Below are 20059 nucleotides of genomic sequence, written 5' to 3'. Positions count from 1 at the left end.
ATTAATTTAATATAATAATTTCACTAGATTTCCCTTTTACCATAGAATTTTATATTTGGGAACTGATAGTATCAGATGTTTCACAATGTGTAAAACTAAAAATTGAATCAGGTTTCCTAGGCATTTTACTAATCATTATGATGATTTTTATCATTTATCTGTCATTCAATTTTAGTTCCCCAGGATCTGGAACTGTCCAGGCAAGATTTATTTACATTTTTTCTTGCTTAGATTTACTACTTTTCCTTGCGAGGGATACTGCAACATTTTAGATGAGACTTTTTGGTGAATATAACATGCGTCTGTATCCAGTCTTTGGTGTCAACATAGACTCTACTCTGCTTACTCCAAATAGCAGTACAGTACAGTACTTTTCTCTCAAAACCTGAAAGATCACTGACGTACTCTAGGTAGGCCAATGTTAATCTGACAGTGCATGTTGGAAGTGAAGTTAAGGTGTTTAAATACAAGATTCTATGTAAATAGTTTAATTAAGTTATTCAGATATGTGTATTTAGGAATTCTATATCTTATTATATACAGAAAAACATTGATCACAGTGTGGCTTATGAAATCATTCTTATTAACTTCAGACAGTTCGAGAACAGCCTTTCAAATTGCAACTGGCTACAATGTAGTAGTATTTTCTTCTGTATCATGACTTCTTCCTCACCCTCCTGCCCACCCCAGAAACAGTGGTTAAGTTTTTTTAAAACAGGAATATTCGATATGGAATGAAATTTGAATGACAACGATACACAAACACAGACAATTATCAGGAACCTTGTTTCTCACACAATGCAAAACCATTCATCACAAATGAAAGCATTAAGTAATATCTTAAATTAATTAAATGTTGCTGCGGGAAAAGCCATTATCGTGTAGCCATTTCACAATGATATCATAATAGTTGTTCATCCAAGAAAGATTATTGTGTATATTTTCCAACAGTTGCTGCACATCCAGTTTATGCTCAGAGAGTTGGCTGGCATGTTCTTCAACAAATAAGTGTACCTGGAAAACAGAATGAAAAATAATTTGTGACTAAGAGGGCAATTACACTGAAGCTTATAAAATGCAGCAAACTGAAAAACTATTTTCGTTGTCTTTAATTTTTCAAAATATACGGACAAGAAAATGGTAAATAATTGTCATATCTTGAGATTAGTGATTACTGTTGTAATGATAGATTTTTTTCATACATTTTTGTCATTTTGTGACCTATATGTAGTATTTGCTTTATCTGGGTCCTGTAGACATTGCATACAACCTTACACATAATGATATGAATCGAAATACTCAAAATCTGCGGAAGGAATGAATAGACCACATAACTGCATTCACTTCAATTACTTGTTTCGGTGCTGAATAATCCTGATGGGTTCCGGCGCTTGGTCTTCAAGACCTAAATTTCATAATCAATCAGTTACTTGTTTCCACTAAATTAGCATCCGTGAAGGCCTGGTGGTTTGACATACATATCCACCCCAGTGTTAAAATAACTGTAAGAACAGCAGAATGCATTTCTTTCCGTACCTGTTGCAGGTCCTGTGGGCTGTTGAAATCCCGCGTCGAGTCTCTAATCAAATGGACGACAATCTTGTCGAAGCTACAAAAAAGAAGTAAAAGGTACCATTCATTTAATTTTGTATCGAGATTACAAATGCCAAAAAAGTAAAGTATATTTGTTAGTATCACATGACACGTTTTATTGTTTTTTTAATATATACAATTTATGTGATCTTAGGTGAAGAAGTAAGGTATAGACTGAATACAATGCCGATATTTTTTCACGTTTACTGAAATTCAAAGACAATTCTTCCTGGCTGATTTTCGAAATACGCAAAGAAGCAAGGTCTTTCAAATAGATTCTCAGAGCATATTTGAAGGACCTTGCAAAGAGGGTTATTTTTATTGCCAACGAATAACACGAGGACTTACTAGTCATGTACGGCATTCCAGTTTTCTCGAACAAAATTCCAGGCCACTGAGATGCCAGCTGGGTTGGAGGCCACTGCGCTAAATACTCGTCTGGTGTCCTGCTTCCTAATGCCGCTATTTGCAGTGAAAGCCATCTCAAGGTATCTGGAAAATTATTAGTATTACATTATTTCATTTATGGGTTTGTTTGTGTACAGATTCTTTAGCGGAAATGAGTTTATGTTTAGCTCAACATACGTTGGCAACAGAACAAGTTGATTTCAATTTTACACCTTGAGTCTTTCGTTTCAATTCGTCATGGACTAAAGCTTACGTTTGGTTGGTTAAACGTAAAAATAAATAGATACAATATTTATACTTAAATATCACGTAAACACACATATATATTATATATATAATATATATATATATATATATATATATATATATATATATATATATATATATATATATATATATATATATAAAACAACACCCCAGACTTTAAATCAGTTACTTTATTCATGACCTTACGAGTTCTTATACAGAAACCGGTATGTATATTTTAATACATTTTTACCTCAATAATAGGTGTTGGTTCCTCGTACATCCCATAGCGGAGAGCAGCTGTTCCTTTTCCGACCCTACGTTCGAATGATAGTATTGCTGCCATGCAAAAAGCCATTCCTTTTCTCCTCCCTCTTGGATTCCACGGCAGTACACCATAGATTTGAGATTTGGAGACACAATACTGGAAATATATGGTGCATGTAGTAGTAAACAGTGACCATATGCGGCATGGAGCCGTTTCAAAGATTAATCCCTACTATTCCTATTACTAATAAACGGTTTCATATTTCATCGTACTGAGGAAATAACTTTTCATACTATAATGCATTTGAGGAACTCGTCTCTCTTCTTTTTTTTTTACTTTACAATAAACAAAGTTTCCCATTGCATCACATTTTGTACAGGCGTGAATGCTTGGTCCCCTTCCCTAACTAGTTTATTCAAAGAAGAGAAACAGTTACCTTTAAAAGTTATTAAAGTAATGAAATGTAACTGGTAGAGTACATTCTACAATTATTGCATATAATGTGCTCCGATAAGGCCTTCTATATGACAATGAATTCAATAGATTCGTTTGAAACGAATGTAAAAAAGTTGAAGATAGATTTTTGTCGCAACTCTCACCCCCTCCGCGGGCAAACTGGAATTCTGGTTGCACACTTGAAAACACTCGACACCGGCTAGTTTCAACACTTTGGTTATGGGCATCGAGTATCCCCACTCAGTAGGTATGTACGTCTGTTAATTCTGAGCAAACACCGACGAGCAAAACTTAGGCTAATTTTGACATTTACCTGTCGTTCTCTGGGTGAGCCATCCACTTATGATATAATTCTACGGACTTGTTAAGGCAGTCCTGGTACTCAAGCATACAAGCCCAAGCCAGCGCCCGCTGGCGTTTGTATTGGCTTAACAGGGGATCGTCAGGGCTGTCTTCAAAGCCAACAGACTCGTATAGTGGCAAGATGATGCTGAGAAAGTAATCCTGCAAAGATTGAGAAAATAGTTAAGAAAATATGGTGATAAATAGCTGCATATATCTGTAATTTATTGTACTGTAATACCGGCCGTTTATTGTTTTAAGTGGGGTACGAGTCTGAAGATTTATAAGTTTTGTGAAAGTCGGTAATTTCCAGCATTATCATTTAAAGTGTTATACAAAATCGAAAAGATACTGATGGCTCTCTCTCTCTCTCTCTCTCTCTCTCTCTCTCTCTCTCTCTCTCTCTCTCTCTCTCTCTCTCTCTCTCTCTCTCTCTCTCTCTCTCTCTCTCTCTCTCTCTTTACAAAGGTGTCTGAAGAGTATTCAACACCAGTTGTTAATTAATCAGCTTCCTTTTCTGATCAAAATTATTTTGCTAGGCCGACTGAATATTTGTGCTCTTTTATGAGTTACCTTGGAATGCAATCTTAAATATTTCAGCCGCACCAAATGAACTTAACTTTGAAGTGACATCAAACATCGAAATTTAGCAAGAGTGAGACAATTCCTCAAAGCACTCACCCTTAGGGCTCCGTATTCAGGCGTAAATCTGAACATTCTGCGCAAGTATGACAGGTTGTTGAAAGCTGCTGCCCAGGGAACATACTCTCCCTCGGCCACTAGGTATTTCAGTATTGTCAAAGGTACGCCGTAAGGAAGGTGTCCTGAAAACAGAACTAGGTGTCACAGTTTCGTTTTGAAAATGTCTAGAATGCTAACTTTAAAGTGTCAAGATTAGTATATCCCACTTCAAAAAGAAATTACCCAAGATCTTGAGTATTCTCTAGACCTTGAAATTACCCGTATGACAGGTAAAGGATTTCTGGAACGAATGCAGAGTAAGAGATCACGGCTACTGTAAGCCTAGTAAGCATGTCTGCAGTAGGCATTTCTGAGGGAATATGACCGAACCAGGCTTACCTCTACCTAACCTGACCTCGAACTCGGTGCCTTTACTGACCAGAGGGGGGAGCCTGGCCCCCCACCTCCGAAAGTAAGTCTTGATCATTCACTTTGCATTCTACCCAGATTGTTGAATAGGTTATTGTGTATGTATCTTATTTATTTACAGTCTGTTAAGACGTAACCATGGTACTTTATGATGACAAAATTCTTGCTAGACGTCTACATAAACGTAAAATAGTCTCACCTGCTTTAGCCAAATTGATAGAATCGTCGATGATTTGAGCTCTGTTGATGGTGCCGATGACGCTGTGGTTTGCCACGAGTTGATTGAAGATCAGCTGCCAGTTGTTGACGTCGTAATTGACACGGTAGAAGCCGGTCTGCTGAATGTTGAAGTTTACCCACTGATCATGAGGCGGAAGTCCGCCCAGGGCGATAGCAGAATCCGAGGGACTCATCCACGCCTGTGGCTTCGTGGAAGTGAAGTCCGGGTTGCCCTGTCCAGTGTAGGTCAGAGGGACCCACCATTTGTAGTCGTGGCCGTCTGAGGAGTTTTCTCTTCTGACTTGAAGGAATCTTTCCTTCCAGGTGGAAAAAAAAATGTTACCAAATCGTTTTAATTGAGAGATGCGAAAAGATATTTTCAAGAACTTTACATACACCAGCAATTGGGTTAAGAAATCAATGATTGCTTTGAATATTCAGGACTAAATTTAGTTTTTCCAGTTAAGAAAGAACACAAAAGAATTGCTCTGATCTAGCTGATGGCACTAATTCAAGAGCTAATGATAACTGATATCACGCTTCGTATTTCTTTTTTTCATTATATCATATATATATATATATATATATATATATATATATATATATATATATATATATATATATATATATATATATATATATATATATATATATATATATATATATATATATATATATATATGCATACACGCTCACACAAACCATTTGCATTTCAGCTCAGGCCCAGTTACCATTTGTAAACCACATCATCTATAAATCTATATCTATATTAATCTATATCTCCTTACCTGGGAGACGGTAGCCGAGACACCGTCAGGACTGCGTAGCACTGTGATGACTGGGTATCCCTTCTGTAGCGTCCAGGTGTCCATTATCGTCTTGACTGTCAAGTTAGACGGCAGGGTTTGGTCCTCGTGGGCAGCCTGGGTCAAGTAGTGCCAAAGGTCGTCTTGCTCTGCATTGGCGTACTGGCTGTGCAATGTAATGAATAGATAGGTTACAACTGATGTGTTTAAAAGGTAATCATTAAAATCTCGGCTATATGATGACATGATTCGACCAGTCTTTTGAGAAACAGAAAGCGCAGATTGATTGGTAACTTTTGGAAGAATTGTTCATTTGCATTTCCAAAAGACGTATAAATGTATTTTGCGACGTTTATCAAAATACACTCACTCACATACACACAGACAGACAGACACATACATACATACACACTCATATATATATATATATATATATATATTAAAACTTTTAATTCCTGTTAAAAAGACTAACTCAAATCTAAGGTAAGCACCAATTCATTTTCTTTGCATTGCGTTCCTGCATTTCTTGCCGACTGATTGTGGGTAAACAGAGGAGGAAAAATAAAACTTACAATGCTCGGAGGTAGTTGTTAAGACCCTTTATGAACGTGGCATCAGTTAAGAAATGGTTCATCATCCTGATTACCGAAGAACCTGAAAGACAACGAAATGTATTTACTTTATATGTGATTCCTTGAAGGTGGACTTCAAGTAACGGATATTCCTTTCATGAGATGGACTTAAAGTAACGGATGTTCCTTTCATGAGATGGACTTCAAGTAATGGATGTTCCTTTCATGAGATGGACTGCAAGTAATTAATATTCCTTTAATGAGATGGACTTCAAGCAATGGATATTCCTTTCATGAGATGGACTTCAAGTAATGGATATTCCTTTCATGAGATGAACTTCAAGTAACGGATATTCCTTTCATGAGATGGACTTCAAGTAACGGATGTTCCATTCATGAGATGAACTTCAAGTAATGGATATTCCTTTCATGAGATGGATTTCAAGTAACGGATATTCCTTTCATGAGATGGACTTCAAGTAACGGATATTCCTTTCATGAGATGGACTTCAAGTAACGGATATTCCTTTCATGAGATGAACTTCAAGTAACGGTTATTCCTTTCATGAGATGGACTTAAAGTAACGGATATTCCTTTCATGAGATGGACTTCAAGTAATGGATGTTCCATTCATGAGATGGACTTCAAGTAATTGATATTCCTTTCACGAGATGGACTTCAAGCAATGGATATTCCTTTCATGAGATGGACTTCAAGTAATGGATATTCCTTTCATGAGGCGGACTTCAAGTAATGGATATTCCTCTCATGAGATGGAATTCAAGTAAAGGACATTCTACTCTTGAGATTAGTGAAATTAATGGCAATATCCCTCGTAAGATGGACTTAAAGCTAGGGATATTCTTCTCATGAGACGAAATTCAAGCAATGGACATTCCTATAATGACATAGGCTTCAAATCATGCATATTCCTCACGTGGTATGGATTTCAAGCAATGACATTCCTCATGGGACATTATGTATTAAAATGAATATATCTCTCATGATATAGACCTAAGGCAATGGGTACTCCTGTCACGATATGGACATAAGGTCAAGGCAATAGAAATTCCTATCATGAAATGGATTTAAGGCAGTTTAAATTCCTGTCGCGAAATGGACTTAATGCAATGGGTATTCATGTCACACGAAAGACTTCAGCTAATGGTAACTCGTACCTTTATCATAGGCGATCATGTCAGCGTCTTCTGCATCATGTCTTATCGGGTGGGAGGATTCCAAGCTGTCTGTACGGAATATTCCGTGAATCCTTTCCAGAACAAACTGCTCCATGATTTGGAATGAAGGTTCGACCTAAGTTGAAAAAATGAGACGAGTTTGTAATTCAATTGTTAAGAGAAGAAATCCCTAAATGAAGCGGCAGAATAATTAGTCGATAAATGAAGCTTTGTTTTCACTCAGAAATGCAAACACTAATCTGTCATAACAAGCAACTGGGAATTTTGATGACCAATATTTCGAGATTCTAAATTCAGTATTTCCCGTCTGCACCAGAGAGAGAGAGAGAGAGAGAGAGAGAGAGAGAGAGAGAGAGAGAGAGAGAGAGGAAAAGGGAAAATGGAAAGAAGGATGGGGTTTAACCATGAAGAGGAAGAGATAGACCAACCTCCTAGAAATGAAGAGAGTGTAAGACAGGAAAAACGGAAGAAGGAATAGAATTCCGATGTTTGGTTTTAGATGGAAATAAACTGGAGGTTATTTTAAACCTGTGACCCTACGCAACAAACCTCACAAATACTCACATGATCTACCCCAATGTACTCCACGTAAGACGCAAAACCTTCGTTGAGCCAGATGTCTGTCCACCACTGAGGAGTCACTAAATTCCCAAACCACTGGTGGGCCAGTTCGTGACCAGTGACGGACGCAATGAGCTGTTTGTTGTTTGCAGACGAGGTGGAGGGGTGATACAGCATCAAGGTCTCCCTGTAAAAGAAAGATGTTTGGCTGAGGACTTCGAAACAACAATTTTTATCCACGGTAGTAATCGGTATTAAAGAAATCTGAACGCGCTCGTTCTAAAAATAAACTCAGTAGGGAGAGGGGGCCGGGGTAGTGCAGTCTGTGCACTTCACATGGTGCACTGTAAGCATTACTTAAGGTTCTTTGTAGCGTCCCTTCGGCCCCTAGCTGCGACCCCTTTCATTCCTTTTACTGTACCTCCTTTCATATTCTCTTTCTTCCAGCTTGCTTTCCAACTTCTCTTAACGACTGATTCATAGTGCAACTGATAGGTTTTACTCCTGTTACACCTTTCAAAAATTTTACTGTCAATTTCCGTTTCAGCGCTGAATGACCTCATAGGTCCCAGAGCTTGGCCTTTGGCCTAAATTCTATATTGTATTTTATTCTAAGTATGCAGCAGTATTAAAGAAATCTGAACATTCTCGTACTGAAAAAAAAAGCACAGAAAAATTCTGTTGACCTCACCTAAAAGTAACAAGACCCCAGTTCTCCATTGCCCCAGGGGCGAAGTCTGGCAAGGCGATCATGTCCAGCTTTGGCAGAGGGAAGGGAATCTTGAAGAACTCCTCGAAGTGGCTCAGCATCTTGGGTCCAATGCTGAGGGCGTATTCGGCTTGCTGCAGTGCTGATTCTCTCGCCCACACTGACGGGAGTATTATTAAGATTAGTTGCTGAAATATCTCGGGTTCAAGTCAAGCTTCGTGTTCATGGTATGAATGGTAGGCTATCTTTCTTTCCAGATATTGCTTTCCTTCCAAGGGTCTATAGTTAATATTTAGCTTTCGTATATGGTGGTGCTTTTTGTTTAAAGATATGCTGATTAAAACTCGGCTCAAGTTGATTACACACCCTATTCCTTTTACTGACACCTGAACTTAATCAAAATCATACCAAGCGTAAGAGATGCTGTACGGTATTCTAAAGGACTATTGAAAACGTTTAAGATATTTATTTTCATTTCATCTCTTCCAGTTTTTCTCTCGAAATTTGTAGTCATTAATTTCATTAGTCATTTGCATCCCCCACTCCGTAGATTGTAAGATCGATAGGATATATATATAAAACTTTACCTCTGAACACCCAGTTCTCATTAGTTTCATTCATCGACACAAAATCCGAGACAGCAAAAGCGATGAGATAAGTTGACATTGGGACGGTAGTGTTGTATCTATCCCAGACCCATCCATCTTGATCAAACCTAGAGAAAGAGAGTGACAGTTAACTATCAAAAGCACAGTTGTTGAGACATGATTTAGTCTCAAGAATTTCACAATATATATTAAATGTTTGGTCAAGGCTGCCCATTCTAAGAGAACCAAACAAATGATAAATATTTAGTTTTTAGATCTATTTCCAAAACTATCAATCTCTTAAAATGGCATCATTTCAACATTAGGCCTAGTTTTATTTCCAAGATTATTACAGTTTCATTAGCTTTGTTTAAACAATAGGCCTAATTCTGTTTCCAAGAATATTGCTGTTTTTTACATTGGCATCGTTTCAACGATAGTCCTAGTTCTATTTCCAAGAATATTGCTGTTTCTTACACTGGCATCGTTTCAACAATAGACATAGTTCTATTTCCAAGACTATTGCTATTTCTTACTTTGGCACTGTTTCAACAATAGGCATGTTAGAGATGGTTGTCATGGGTTCTTCTCTAGCTAGGTAGATCTCGAAAGTAGACTTCAGTCCCGGTTCGTCGAAACACGGGAACGCCCTACGCGCGTCGCTTGCTTGGAACTGAGTGGCCGCCAAAAACCTGGTGATAAGAAAATGCTCCGATTTGTAAACAAACAAAAATGTGTTCCTGAAAACGCTTTGAATACAGTGTACAAAGAGATTCTCACCAAGAGTAAACAGCAACTTCATTAATCCAAATGCAGTGAAATCTAAACTGGGTGGATCATATTTCATTATTAGTCCTCCAAAGATAATATTACAAATTTAGTCTCATGAAAAGCAGTAATGATAACACACAAAGTATAATAATAATAATAATAATAATAATAATAATAATAATAATAATAATAATAATAATAATAATAATAATAATAGTAATAATAATAATAACAGAAAAAAGAGATATATATGATATATATAATCCAGCGAGAGGCATAAATCAAAACCAGTGCAAAACAGAAGCGTTACTTTTGGCTGCCATCTGCATCCTTGTATGTAGACCTGTAGAAACCTTTCATGTTGTCGTTGAGATAACCCTCGAATTCCATACTCAGCAGATATCGACTGCCATTTTCCAAAGGCTGGGCCAAGTGGGCTATGTAGAACTCTCGTTTGGGGTCAAATTCCTGTTTTTGGATAACTGTCTCTGGGTTTCTTAATTCTTGGAGTTTCCTTAGCTAACAAGAAAATGGATAAAGAAGAAATGTTATCAGCGTGTACACATCATATATACTCGTGTATATATATATATATATATATATATATATATATATATATATATATATATATATATATATAATTGTTTGCATTTATATTGCAAGGGAAGGGAGTGTTAATTGTATGAGTAATATGAATACATGAATTTTTATGCATATGCATATGTAAAATCTGCATTTACTTGGGTGTAAACTACTGTTAATTGCGTAAAAAGAGGTCAAGATTGTAAACTATTATTGCTTGCTATTTGGAACGCCTGTTATATACATAAGCAAACTAACACAGTCACGTTCTAATAAACACATCTATGAAAAAAACTAATATTAGCAGAAATAATAAAACTTTGATTAAACTATAAATCCCACCCGTTAAGTCATAACTGCACTGTAAATAATTCATTTAATATTTATAGTTGAAATCATGGCATTAGCTGCATTGAACACTGCATTTATAAGTCAGAATCAAATTAGTTTGATAAAGCCCATGATGAACCTACTGTCACAGTATCATTATGGGTTATGATATCAGCGATGTGCAGCGTAACATTGGATGTTTTTTCTTGTACTTCTATTTCCACTTCTAGATATCCTTTGATACTGAAATTTCCATTGACGAACGGCTGAAGTTTGACTACGTAATGCACTGGCTTGAGGGCTCTGGGAAGCCTGCGCGACCATCTTTCTATTTCCTCGAGTGGAGAAGATGACGTAGGAGAGGACACTTCAGGTTCTACCGTCTGCACGGCGGGAATGATTTCTGCATCCACTTCCGTAGAAGGTGTCGTGGGGGAAGTTTCGGACGTTTCATCCTGTTTATCTACTGCCATATCCGTGTCAGTTTCAGAGGAAGTGTCCGGGAAGTATTCGTCAGTAACAGGGACAAATTCCACGATGTTTTCAACGTCGTCCTCGGGTTCAGAATAAGCAATTGTTGAGGAGAGACCGTGGGAAGCCTTTCTTGGAGCTTCCGTCGAAATTCTTACTGTTGTCGATACGGGAAGGTCCATTTTCACTTCTTTCATTTCATCGTTGTGATCTCCCTGATAATGAAAATAGGAGAATACCAATATTTATTAAAAGAACAGACTACTTAAATGCTACTGAAATTTTAAGTAAACTAAAGCTATTTATCAATCTTTTTATTTTTCCAATTTACATTAGGGTTGAAAAATGCCATTTGTCATTATTTTCTCACATAACCCCTAATGAACCTCAGGTGTATTATTTAAACATCATACTTTTAATTACCGGCACTAGAACTAACTTGACCTAATCACTATAATTTATTATATAAAAGAAAAATCTCAGACTAATTTACCATCGAACTGAGAAACTCCTTAACTTCATCGAAAGCGCCCTTGACCTCCGAATGGTAGTAAAACACGAGGAACCCCGTGGCAGCAAGAGAGCACAGGAAGAGGACGACGAGAAAGAAGATGGCCACTCGGCTAATGTAACATCCCCTTGTCTCTCTGAACGAAATATTGTTGTCAGGATGGTTCATGTCCATGTTCAGGGGCTGCATGCCGTTCTGCTTTGTGCTGCCACCCATCTTTTCTAGCTTTAGGGTTGTCCAGAACTGCTGAAAGAAAGAAGTTGGTGACTATAGGGCATCTCGTAATTGCTAAAGTTTTAAGTAGAATTTTAATAGCAAACATATATAGGCCTTCTTTAAGAATGTCTAGAACTTCCGATGGAAAGAAGTTGGTGGCTAAAGAGCACATCTGGATTGCTAAAACTTTAAATAGAACTTGATTAGCGAAAATATCTATAAGCCTTCTTTAAGAATGTCCAGAATTGGTGATTAAAAGAGTTGGATGGTTAAAGCACACTTTGGGACTGCTAAAATTTAAAATAGAATTTAGGTAGCAAAAATTTATAGGCCCACTTTAAGAATGTACAGAACTGCAGTGGAAAGAGGTTGGTGGTTAATACACATCTCGGTACCGCTAAAATTTAAGATAGAATTTAAATAGCAAAAATTTATAGGCCAACTTTAAGAATGCCCAGAACTGCCGATGGAAAGAGGTTAATGGCTAAAGAATACCTCTGGATTATTAAAATTCTAAGTAGAATTTTAATAGCAAAAATATATAGGCCTACTTTAAGAATGCCCAGAACTTCTGAAGAAGACGGGTTGATGGTTTAGCACATCTTGGGATTGCTAAAATTTGAAGCAAAACCAATAATCATGAGTTTACTGTTAAGGCATGTTTTCTACCGGGTGCGCCATTGTCAAGATTACCCTCTTGAAAATGCACTGAATGACCCACTGGGTTCCAGTGATTGGCATTAATCCTGAAATCAATATTCAAGTTCCATTCCATTCCCAGATGAAAACGTGCATCAACAGTGAACCGAGCTATGCTACAAACTTCTTGCTCGCCATTATCTCCAAGACCACATTATTGTTATAATCGCCTCTATTTATTTCGCTTTTATTATCATCTTGACAAAAAATATATCGATTGTAAATAAAAAACAACAATGATGATTATATTTAAGTGTAACTGCATTGTAGAATGTCAGTATTGAATGGTGGTAGTATCTGTTTGTCCAAGGAGATACAGCTGAAGCTAGTTGCTTCTTGCTGGTCGCAGCCTTCTATTTAGGAAACTATGGATGACTTTCACTCTTGCCCTGCTAAGTATTCTGATTTCATTGTGTTATCCCTTGATCTGTTTCGTTATCTTATCATACATTTACTTGAACTAAGACATCCAGTAAACTCACAGGGTATTTAAAAAGAAAGTGTATTATCATTTTTGACCAGCGGGCTTTGGAATACCTACTCTGATCATAAAGTGGCTGGTCTTTTTGCTACTTTTTGTTTGTTCATTCAAGTGAACCTTGATATTTGTACTGCTAAAAAAATGATACCAAGTTCTAATCTTTAGAGCTCGGTTCCAATAATGCAATTCTTCTCAACGATCGAGTAGGCACGTTTCTGAAGATCAGGCGAGTTTTGGTGGGCAGATGATAATTATAGGGGAGTTAAGCGTTAGAATAATAAAGTCATGGATAGCAGTATAGACTGATAGATGAAGACATCTGTCAGATAACCTTCTTCAGTGTGAAATACGCAACCTTTGAAATATATATATTTTTTCCGCAGTTATGAAGGGGCGAGGAGAATTTCGTTTTTAAAATTTTATCATAGATTTAAGGCACGCCCCAAAATGAAAGAAAATTTGACAGATTAAAACGAAATTAGCATAAAACAAAATCAGTTAAGGCTGAAATAGAATTCACATATTATTACTGAAATCCCCAGGAAAAAAAATTAGCAACGTGGTCACCTCTTCTGGGGCGTTATAAGCAAACTGGTGCTTGTTTACGCATGCAGAGCAGGAAGGTAACATTTTACAGTTATAAGAAGAAACGTTCTAGTTAATACCGTCCAAAATAATTTTCAAAAGGTGTGCATTTATATGTAAAAAAAAACATTGTAATTATCAGCAGACTGGAAATCCGAGCAAAGAAAAAAAGTATGAATAAGATCAAAGAATAAACAACCAGAGCGGGTACTACGGAACGCGGAAAACAACATCGACCGGCACAGAGCACAACAGGTTTCGGGAGAGAATGTCGGGCCGAGAGAGAGAGAGAGAGAGAGAGAGAGAGAGAAATCACATATCTACTTGGACGAGAAACAACCTCGGTATAGAACGTGTGGCGAGAGAGAGAAAGAAAGATGAAGACCCATACTGGGTCAAGAACAACAACGGGTTGTTTTCGCTGCCTCGTTATGGATAAACCCAAGGATAAATCTTTTTGTCTACCTTCTCCGTCTAAGATTACATCGATCGTATTTTCTTACCAATCGAGTGGAGCGAAATGAAAAGAAATACCGAAAGTTATTTCAGGCACAGTAGATCAAGGCAAAATGTATGATTTTCAACCTTTCGTACTACGACATAGGCTACCTAGGCTGATGTCGTTTACTGTTGTTATGATTATTCTTTACGTCTCAGCTGTTATGGTTGCTGTTGCATATTCATCTTTTCATATTGATATGCAATAATCGTTGTGGACGAAGAAACAGTTTTTATGTGTAAACAGGAAAATTGTAATTGCATGATACGGTGAGATGCAAGCCTTCAGTAAATATAAACCAGTGTCCTTTTAATCAATTCATTTTAATATATTAGGCAATTATTTTAATTGCTTTTAGTTTTAAAAATTGTAAAACACTTTTTATATTGAAAACAACAGTTTTTTTGTCGTAGATGTTGAAACACAATGTGTATCTTATATATATATATATATATATATATATATATATATATATATATATATATATATATATATATATATATATATATATATATATATATATATATCTGACAACAAAGTAATTATCGTAAAATCTGTGCATAGTAGCTTTTGATGTTCCTGATAATCTGCATTCAAAATATGGAATGATTTATCAATACAGTTTCTTTCAAATATAAACTTTCATGAAATGTAAAAAAAAAAGTTACATAACAAACAAACAAAATTTATAATATCGATTTTTTAATTTTAATATTATCGTAATAAACAACATAAGGTGGTACTATAATTATAGAAATCTACGGCCAGCTGTCCTTGAAACTAACACCGTAGAGCTAATCGGTCTTTGATGACTCCACTCGATCTGTCACAGGCAACTCGAGTCGTCGCTAAAGTGATATCCAATAGGCTATCTTTTAGAAGCCTTTCTAATCTTACCTTTTTTTTAAATTTAGCTTCACCAGACGGGTCAGTGAGTGATCTTCCCGATTCCTGTTGCTGTCACCATCGATCTGACTTCCACTTCTTTCTTTTCCTACCTTGATTTACGTAAGTAGACAGTTTACTTAGGATTTTGTTACTGTTTTAGTTTTTTTATGAATTACTTTGCTTATCGGTGTTGGTTCTCTTACCAGAATTCGCACTTCTCCATGTTCATAGAAATCTCTTCTTCTTTCACGAGGAGGCGGAGAAGCTACTTCATCGCAGAGAGAAAGATAAAAAGATAAGAAGCGATACGTATAGGAAATTGGGAAAGTATTGTCTTAAAATAGTAGGCGCCATTTGTGCACAGATCACATGTTTGCATTCAGAAAGCGTGTGCGGAATTTGAAAATAATATTGCAAAGGCTTTTGGTGATTACGGAAGATCTTATGTTTCTTTGGTATTCTAGGTAAATAGGTACAACTATTTGAAAGTACAAGCAAACTCCATGTTATTGAGTTTACGTTAAATGAACTTGCAGTCATTAGCGGGTTCTACTACGGATGTTGCAGTTTTTGTTTGCCCTTCTCCTGGGTCTCATTAAAAAAAAAAAGCGGTTGCCATTAAGTGAAAGACTAAAAAAGGCAAATAAAAAACTGGCAGGCTGAATAAGATTTAGAAATCGCGTACACTGAAACTGCATACGAAAGTAAGATTATATAAGAGTCTAGTACGATCCGTATTGCTATATACAGGTGCATAGGCTTGACTTTATGTTATTGGAAATATAGCCAAATGTTTTTGTCGATTTGAGGATGATGGTTTAAGAGTATTAGGAGTTAGGAGGCAGAATAGAGTGAAGAATAATGCCACAAGGGAAATCATGGAACCTCCATATATAGGGAGATGCAGGTGGTTTTGACATGTCCTCCGCACTATCCCAGGGAGAAGAGCACCTGATAATAAACGCTGGGTTACTCTTGGCACTCGAAGGGTTGGAAGACCCAGACCCACTTGGATGAGAACAGTGAAATTGGAGTCTGAAGATGAATGGAGATTTGTGGAAGCGAAAGAACACGAAAGGTATAAACGGCGGAAATTTCAGTGGTTTTTTGAATTGCACGTTATTAGAACCGATGACGATGATATGCTGATATGTGTCATGTATGTATATATTTTGAGCGTATATTTTATGGTTTCTAGCTAGAGGGCGGATGAAACAAATGACCGAAATATAGAATAACAAGTAAAAACAAGCTGAAGTTTCTTCGGCGCAATCTAGTTTTCTGTACAGCCGCTACAGTGTATAATCAAGGCCACAGAAAATAGATCTATCTTCTGGTGGTCTCGGTATAATGCTGTAGGAGCCGCGGCCCGTGAAACTTTAACCACGGTCCGGTGGTGGCCTATCCTATATCGTTGCCAGAAGCACGATTATGGCTAACTTTAATCTTAAATAAAATAAAAAACTACTGAGGCTAGAGGGCTGCAATTCGGCATGTTTGATGATTGGAGGGTGGATGATTAACATACCAATCTACAGCCCTCTAGCCTCAGTAGTTTTTAAGCTCTGAGGGCGGACAGAAAAAAGTGCAGACAGTATAAAGTGCGGATGGACAGAAAACTGAAAATGTAACTTTCAGTGTAAATAAAATCCTAAGTAAAAACAAAACTCATGTGTTAGGAAACAGCGAACTTCATCAGGCCACACTTACATTAATGACGTACAAAAATAAATATATCTTGTACAACAAAATCGATAATTACAAATAACAAAAATATTGCTTTTACAACACAATAATAATAATAATAATAATAATAATAATAATAATAATAATAATAATAATAATAATAATAATAATAATAAAACCACTACCGGTCCCCCAAAAAGTTAACCTACATTTCCTGACATTTTAATGTCCCCTCCGCTTAGTGAAGGTAAAAGCCTTAGTAGCGGGTGATATAAAAAACAGAACAAGAAAAAAAAGGCCTCTTAGTTGCTATAGGTGGCCTCATGATAGATACTCAGCACTCTACCTTGTCTTGTATAACCAGTTAATTCGCCTTCTGTATATCATGTTGCTTTTAGGCTTCTATATTTACTTTTACTATTATTATTATTATTATTATTATTATTATTATTATTATTATTATTATTATTATTATTCGCTTAACGTTTTCATTCACTGCATCACTTTAATTCTTCATTCATCCTTTGTATGTCTAAACATTTCTAGGATATTTATAACATTATTTCATGGCAATAGTCATTGTGTTTTCTTGGGAAATATAACAGAGAAAGAACAAAGGTGGGAGTCATAAAAATACGAATAGTAAGAGCAATAAAAACTTAGCTTGTCACTGATATACGAGCTAAATTAATTTTCTTTCCTCTTTGTTGCACTAATGATTTTATCACTATCAAAATATTTATTATCTGTATAAGGCTTCCTCGAGAGTCCTCAGTTCCTTAATAATTAATTTTTTTGTTCTGTTTGTTAATCTTAATTTCATCCCTGCTGACTAAGAATAATAAAACAAGCAAAGAAATGCTCTGTTAAGCCATAATATCAATAGAATCACTGTTTGAATAAACATTCGATTTCAAAACCGATGTTGTATCTAATTCTTAGAACAATTAACTTATGTAAAATGCTATGAAGCACCTTGTTTGGAAGCTCAAGCCAATTAACAACCACTGTTCCACAAGGAAATTTCCACCAAACACCTGAAATGAACCAGGTGATAACAAAAAAAGCATAGACATACCTCGAAAAAATCGTCATGAAAGAGAAAACAGATACGGAGTGCAGTATCAATATCCCTCCAGTGGTCACGTTCACCTTAAAAAAAAAAAAAAAGGACGGTTTCCCTGTCAGTGTTCACACCATGTGAGTTCGCAACCCAATGAGGACCCAGGTGTCGCCTGTCTTTAGACAGGGAGGTCTTGACGTCTTGTACCTGAATGCTCTTGACTTTAGAGAGGGAAGGTCTTTTTACCTGGCAACTCTGCACTCTCCCGGCCTTTTTCCTTTCACTCTCTGCCGGGCACTCGGCTGGCAGCCCCTTTTAGTGGTTCCCTAGTCCGTTGGACTTTTACCCAAAGCAAAGACATTTTGACATGTTAAAATTTACGGTACATCTAAAAAGAAGAAGAAGCAAAAACACATTCCGTATTCAATATTGCCAGTAACTGAATATTAACCACTGCCACTGTGCTTCGGCGAAGGGACTGCATCCAGCCCAGAAGGGTTGGGAGGTGACGATGGATAAGGTGCCATATAGTCTACTGAATTCAGTTATTGTTCCCAGTGCCATTAAAAAATAAAACAATGCGCTAGAATTCTCCCTTTGCATTTTTATGGCGTACTGTAATACATTGCGTTATGCTACATTATACATTTTCTTTTGCAACCTTTGGTAACCTTCGCTGACGGTGCCCTTGCTAGAGCCTTAGCATTATAGCTAGCAACGATCTCAAAGGACCTTTTTCTTGTTAGGGAGCACGAGAAAGTGGGAATGGTGGCTCTTATTAATTGACTTCAGCAATTGGGTTGTCAAATTACTTCGAAATAAATATGGAAAATGAAAAACAGTGTAGAACTAAGAGTAGAACAAATGAGTCAACTTATACTCTCATTTATCTAAAGTAAAGAACTGAAAACTCAGATATCGCTATGAAAAGGACGATACTGAAATATAATAAAGAGAACTTCGATGACATAATATTCAAAATAAAATTAAAAGGCAATTATCTACTATTTAAAAGAAAGACCGTGTACTTGCCCGTCAACACGTTGACCTTCATGAGGTGAAGGCCACATATATTGTGCCTGCTACGTCTATAAGCTTTGTAAAAAGGCTGATTTTCGATGGTTAAACAATACTGTTAATGTCGCATCTGTAATCAGTCATTGTTAGTTACATTTCGATGTAAAGAATGTTTACTTAAACTCAATGACCCCGTCCATGAAACTCTTTCTTGTTCATAATTTCTTACGTGTGTGTGTATATATATGCAGTATATGTATATATATATATATATATATATATATATATATATATATATATATATATATATATATATATATATATATATACGTGAGTGTGTGTGTTTATCTATCTACGTAGTCAGATTATAAATGCATATGCAGCTGGTGAATACGCTCACATTGTCTTCCAAATATGAGACTAACAAGAGGTATCTAGCCAGCAATTAAGCAAAACACTTTGTCTGTGACAAAACAGACGTTACAGCTTAGATACCCAGTAAGAAGTTGGTGTGCAAGCATTTAGATAGAAAAATAAGTCATAACATTATGCAGTAAATGGTTTCGGACCATAAGAAGAAATAAGAAAAATATTTGTTAAGTATAAACACACCATAGTTTCCAGTCAAAGCTTGCGGGATTCCATTCACAAGTTCTCAGCGCTTGCAAAACAGTTACCGAGATTTATCTGAAAAAAAACTTATATTGTTGTTGAGAAGGTGCATTTTTAAAGTACTCTTATTTGTATTATTGCAATACATAATCAGTTATACTGAAAGAGATTATTTCTCTATAAGTCAAATGTTGATTAATTCATAGTTGCCGGTTCACCTTTACTTCGCTCCCAGAACATTGCCAGAATAACTCTTGCACTGAAAATTATACTATTTAGCGCACTGCAATTCCTTTCAGAGTCGAAGTGAGTCATCCAAAAGCTTATATAATTTCTTACCCAACTTTTTAGGTAAATTCTATAGAACAAAGTGAGCCCTCTGCTATGAGAATTCAAATACGTGGTAATTTTCTGTCAACAAGAGGGTAACAAGTTAGGGGTAACGCACCTTATCAATTCAGAAACACGGTGTTCTGTGACCAGTTTAAGACACAAACATCTCCTTTCACATGGAGCCCCTTTAATATTCGGCCTCATGTTACAATGAACCCGACGGCTCAGAACATGTTAG

The 20059-nt window shown here is 36.4% G+C and overlaps 1 protein-coding gene across 2 annotated transcripts; it reads right to left on the bottom strand.

The window, feature by feature from the left end:
• Window positions 1–472: 472 nt before the first annotated feature.
• On the bottom strand, window positions 473–18065 carry LOC136839175 (aminopeptidase N-like). Of its 2 annotated transcripts, none has more exons than XM_067104866.1 (18): window positions 17875–18065; window positions 11725–11988; window positions 10904–11446; window positions 10159–10367; window positions 9614–9769; window positions 9078–9205; window positions 8473–8650; window positions 7785–7968; window positions 7200–7335; window positions 6021–6102; window positions 5431–5614; window positions 4623–4959; window positions 3995–4137; window positions 3285–3475; window positions 2501–2671; window positions 1942–2085; window positions 1537–1609; window positions 473–1014 (listed from the first exon to the last, which is right to left on the bottom strand). In XM_067104866.1, the coding sequence occupies exons 2-18, from the start codon at window positions 11956–11958 to the stop codon at window positions 850–852; spliced, it is 3258 nt and encodes a 1085-aa protein (XP_066960967.1). In that variant the 5' UTR covers window positions 11959–11988; window positions 17875–18065; the 3' UTR covers window positions 473–849. The 2 variants fall into 2 exon arrangements, with proteins under 2 accessions (XP_066960967.1, XP_066960966.1); XM_067104865.1 differs by having other exon boundaries at window positions 11725–11985.
• Window positions 18066–20059: the final 1994 nt, after the last annotated feature.

This window comes from Macrobrachium rosenbergii, chromosome 6 (genome assembly GCF_040412425.1).
Source record: "Macrobrachium rosenbergii isolate ZJJX-2024 chromosome 6, ASM4041242v1, whole genome shotgun sequence".
NCBI lineage: Eukaryota > Metazoa > Arthropoda > Malacostraca > Decapoda > Palaemonidae > Macrobrachium > Macrobrachium rosenbergii.
Note: the sequence above shows the minus strand (reverse complement) of the source record. Positions and strands in the feature narration are given on the sequence as shown.